At 42.3% G+C, this 5,347-nt stretch overlaps 1 protein-coding gene across 1 annotated transcript; it reads left to right on the top strand.

The window, feature by feature from the left end:
* Positions 1-980: 980 nt before the first annotated feature.
* Positions 981-1,919, top strand: LOC309840317 (olfactory receptor 52H1-like; the record flags this gene model as incomplete). Its single annotated transcript, XM_082682384.1, has 1 exon — positions 981-1,919. The coding sequence occupies one exon, from the start codon at positions 981-983 to the stop codon at positions 1,917-1,919; it is 939 nt and encodes a 312-aa protein (XP_082538510.1).
* Between the last annotated feature and the right edge of the window lie 3,428 nt (positions 1,920-5,347).

The raw sequence follows: 5,347 nt of genomic DNA, 5'->3' as shown, positions 1-5,347 counted from the left end.
TTTGTTTTAGGGGTTTGCTTTTTTCCTTTTGACTTGGCCTGGGATTTAAAATGCATCAATTCCATATTTCTTCCACCAGGGGTCCCCCTGTAATAGTCAAGGGCGCACTTTCATATTCCTCATTCAGTGCTAAGAGGGGGCTGTAGGCTGAGTGCCACATCCATTTTCCATATTGTTCTCCATGGTGAGGCACCAAACATCAATCTCAAAGAACATTCTGGTCTGCAAATCCCACATATGTTAGTGTGCTGGACACACTGCTGTTCGAGAGTTAGGTTTTCCATACTGACTCCCCTATATCCCAGGCCTCTTCTCAGTGCTTGGCATCTAACAGTGTGTCGTCTCCCGAGAAATCACGTGGTATGGCACGACAGCTTAAAGGAGGATTAGCTGTGGACTGGAATGATCTTGGCTGTGTCTGTTATGCAAGATGAGATCTCGGGTAAGGTTATGTCACGGTGTTAGATTCTATAGCAAAACAATAAGAAATAAAAGAGGAGGATGAAAATACTTACCTAAGTAAGTTATTCTAAGTGAGATGATACTGTGTAAAGCCTAGCCTCCAGTAGGAGTCTGTCATGGTTAATTATCTCCTTATTTTCCCATCGTACCCCACTTTTCTTAGTTTCTTTCTCTGTATATGGTTAGATTGTGGTTTTCTCTACTCACATCAGTATAGCAAGGAATTACATCGATCCAAGGGACATTTATCTCTAAAATGGAAATAACATTTTGAACAGTATGAAGAAAATTCCAGAAACACCAAGTGACTACTACCAGAATATTGTGTCTAAGGAATCTTTCTTGAAGAAATGAGCATAGCTTTTACTAACACTAGGAGGTTCACTCTTAGCAGACAGGAAGGAGGAGAGCTGGCCCAAAGGAGAGGGTGGAGGAAGAATTACAATACAATTTACTCAGGTTCATTATACACAATTTGTTTTTCAGATACAGAAGCTATTCTTCAGACCACACTGGCCATGTACAACCGGAGTAGCTCCCACACAGAAGACTTCACCCTTTCGGGCATCCCTGGCCTTGTGCAGTACCATGCCTGGATCAGCATCCCTTTCTGTTTTCTCTATCTCGTGGCCATTGTGGGCAACAGTATCCTTCTCTACCTCATTGCTGTGGAGCGGAGTCTTCATGCACCCATGTTCTTTTTCCTTTCCATGCTGGCCATGACAGACCTGATATTGTCTACCACATGTGTCCCCAAAACCCTTACCATCTTCTGGCTTGGTCCCCAGAAAATAAGTTTTCCTGGTTGCCTCACGCAATTATTCTTTCTGCACTACAGCTTTGTCTTGGACTCAGCTATACTCCTGGCCATGGCATTTGATCGCTATGTGGCCATCTGCTTCCCCCTGAGATACACCACTATTCTGACCCCCAAGTTGATTATCAAAATTGTTGTGGGAATTTCCTTCAGAAGTTTCTGTGTTTTTGTTCCATGTGTTTTCCTTGTAAATCATTTACCGTTCTGCAGGACACGCATCATCCCACACACATACTGTGAGCACATAGGTGTTGCCCGGCTCGCCTGTGCAGACATCTCCATCAACATCTGGTATGGCTTTTGTGTTCCCATCATGACAGTCATCTCAGATGTGGTTCTCATTGCTGTCTCCTACACCCTCATCCTCTGTGCGGTCTTCCGTCTCCCCTCCCGGGATGCCCGCCAGAAGGCCCTTGGCACCTGTGGTTCCCATGTCTGTGTCATCCTCATGTTCTATATACCAGCATTCTTCTCCATCCTTGCCCATCGCTTTGGGCATAATGTCCCTCGTACTTTTCACATCCTCTTTGCCAACCTCTATGTAGTCATCCCACCTGCACTCAATCCTATTGTCTATGGAGTAAAGACCAAGCAAATCCGGGACAAAGTCATTCTTTTGCTCTTTCCCCAGGGTTGCTAGTGTTAAAGTTCTAAAGTTTGAGTGGGTAGGGGAAAGTTCTTAGTGTATATTAGGTTAGAGAATGAATCCGTGGCCAAGGGTCCAGAGAAGGGACAGATGAAAAAGTTCCTTATTAATCAGAGCTATGGTTCTCCTTCTTTGTTATTTCAGGCAGATAACCTAATCAGGTATTTCCATTGCAAAAAAAAATAATAAATAAATGTGAGTATAGAAAATAGTATATATGAGTATATTTGGTTACTCCAATTCATTTCTAGACAACATTGAACAAGGGTCATGGCATGTCATAGGTAGATAAGGAATATTTATCATATAAATGAATGGAAAATAATCATGAAATGTAAGACAGCAGGCATTTACTTTGGACAAAGGATGAAGACAATCAGGAACCTAATGTTCATTTTTACTCAATCTTGAAAAAGCCAAATGAGATGTGAGTGGCCAGAGTCCCCTAAGAATCAAACATAAAGATAATCCTAACTTCCTGTGGTCAATAAGAAGGAGAAACAGATACAGACTAAGATTTGGGATTGAAACCTGGGCATTTGGAAGAACTGGGGGTGTAAGTCTCTTCATATCTTCAAAGAGATGTCAGCTACTGCTAACCATGTATCTTTGTTTGTATGATTCATTCTCTCTTCAAACTTAGCATGGTTATAATTGGGTCAGAGGGAGTCACTCAGTCAGTGAATTCGTCAAAGTTTAACTATTTTTGGTGTTTGTCAAGTGTGGATAATAGTTGCTGTCTGGTTTTCTCGCAGCTCTAAGATGCCCTCAAATCCTATTGCTTCTTTCTATACAACCTCTTGGAGTTCCCACTGAGTGTGAGCATCTCCTCTCTCCCCACACTCATCTCAACATTCCTCATTTTCCCCTGAACGGAAACACCAGAGTTGTACACAATCTCTCTACTTCTACTGTTTTCCCACCCCATTCGGATTAGATCCACCATTCTACAGTAACTCTCAACATAGAATTATAATAAGAAAGATTGTTTTTGTGGATCCAGAGACTAAGGCTTGACTGTATGTTCTTTTTCTGTGTGACAACAATCATAGATATTTTTCTCCAAAATTATCTGATGTATTTTAAACACCATAAAAAATATCATGAAGCATAAATAGAATACACAGTGGAGGCAGGAAAAAAACAGTGATTTTTTTTTTAAATAAGAAAAGGATTAACATACTTTCCCCTCTATCATGAATTCTGTATTCTTATTGCACAAGGGTGAAGACTTAAGCTGTAGTCTGTGTGAGAGATAAGAATGATTTGGTTTCATATTTCATAGTGTATATAAATTAGATGACAATGAGATGTTTAGAGAAGTACAACCACTCCTGCCATGAAGAACAGAAGGGGCTATCATCAGATAACTCATAGAGAGAAGGTACCAGTAGTTAATCATATTCTTACAGGATGTAGTTTTACGGGACTCTTATGTCCCTCTTCCCAGTATAGAGCAGTAAAACATCCTAAATTTCCTTTCAATAATGGCCAAAAATGATATTTGCTCCAACAACTGGGAATCATGGGAAGAAGCCAATCAAGTGGAGGTGGGAAGGAAGGTGAACTGAAGTGAGAAACAAAGGTAGAAGGAAACGTAGATTCAGTTATAACCTGCCGGCATCCCTTTGACAAATACTTGAGGCAAGCAGAGTGTACTGATCTCCCAGGAGGTTCCCAACTGTCTTGATGTTAATGCCTTGTTAGAGGGAAAAACAAACAACCTTAGTTTGGCAATAGCAAGGCATCTGGTATCCTGTGGGTCTTTTTCAGCATATGAAAATCCTTTTGGAACTTCCCTTATCCTTACATCCCCCTACTTCGAGGTATATAATCAGCTGTTCCTCACAGTCCTGGGCCATCAGAAGCTTTTTCTGCCCACAAGTCCTTTCCCCATGCTTTAATAAAACCACTTTTTTGCATAAAAAACATCTCAAGAATTCCTTCTTGACCATCAGCTCCAGAAGCTAACACCACTCCAAACCACATCAGTCTGGGAGCTGACTTGGGAGATAAGAGCCTCTCAGGTACACACTGAGACCTGGGCCTCCAAGCTCCTAATAGTGTCAGTGGCACATCTAAGGGACTTCCCACAGGAAGGTACTTTATTTTTCATATTGGTTTTATCAATAAAAGTGGTATTAGTTTTCATTTGGGCTGTGTCCATTAAGGAAAACATGACAAAGCTGGAGATGAAGATCAAAAAACTAAAGAAAGAAGCGGGTGTCTGGATTCAGAGTGAGAAGAAAATGGGATTTAAGAAAGGTCAGACATGATCAGACTCACAGGGTAAGAGGAGCAATGTGCAGACAGGAAATTGCAGGAGGGAGACACAAGGGAAATAAACTGATAATTTAGGAAGTCATAGAGTGATGTAGGTAAGAAGTGAAGGTAGCTAGAAAATGAGACAGAGAAGGATCTCACTTGAGGAGATGTTGGGAAGGAACACAAAGAAAGACCCTCTAATCCTCCTGAGTAGTGAGGTGACACTTGCTGAGCCTAGGAGCACCGAGTGCAGGTCCAGAGGTGGGTGGTAGATGCAGTTTGGGACCTGATGGATTTCAAGAAAAAATGGATGTTTAGCCAAGATTGCAAAGCAGCAACCACTGGATCGGCAAGAGGAACATACTGACTTAGGCCATCAAAGGAAAGAGCCTCCAGGATCTGTTCCACTCCTGTCCCAGTAGAGACACCAACAACCAACGTTCCTGTTTTCTAGTGTTCATGCTCACAGCTATATATGTATATACTAGTCTCTCAGGGTAAGAAAAGATCCACTGTAGAGCCCATGAAAGCCGATGCCAGGGCCCCACTTTAAAAAGCAGTAGAACACCTGGCAGGGGCCATGTGATCCTCCTAAGAAATGTGTGATGAGTCTCCACTGTGTTAGACATTTTCTCAAGTATTGGTCTACCTAGTTTGTTAACCCTTCTCTAATCTCAAGAGGTTGGTACTATATTATCACCTCCTAACAGATAGTACGTGCTTTGTCCAAGCCTTTTGTCAGAGGAGTGAGGGCATGAGCTGGAACCCTCGGTGTGACAGGTAGGCAAGTGCACAGCCCTATTCCCACAGGTGCATTGCTCATGAGGGAGTATACACCCAGAGGCAGTATCAACTCCCAGGCTTGGGCACACTTAACATAACATCTTGATGCTCTTCCCTTGAGAGTGAGAGGATGCCAGGGTCCCTCAGGTCCTCTCTATTTACCTTTTCTCCACATTGAATATTGGCCAGAAATAATAAAGGAGCAGGGAATTGATCAGTCCACAATCTCTTGCTTTCTCCTCTACATATTTCTTTGTTTGGTGTGTCATCCCTTTCTGCAGACTTTCTGGCTGTCTGTCAGCACAACTGTTCTTCTTTCTGTGGCCCAATTCCATGATAAGGTGAGTGATGGCTGTTTGAGGAGTGTGGCCTGA

This window comes from Mustela nivalis (assembly GCF_964662115.1).
Source record: "Mustela nivalis genome assembly, chromosome: 9".
NCBI lineage: Eukaryota > Metazoa > Chordata > Mammalia > Carnivora > Mustelidae > Mustela > Mustela nivalis.
The sequence above is the reverse complement of the archived record's forward strand: the minus strand, read 5'-3'. Positions and strand labels throughout refer to the sequence as shown.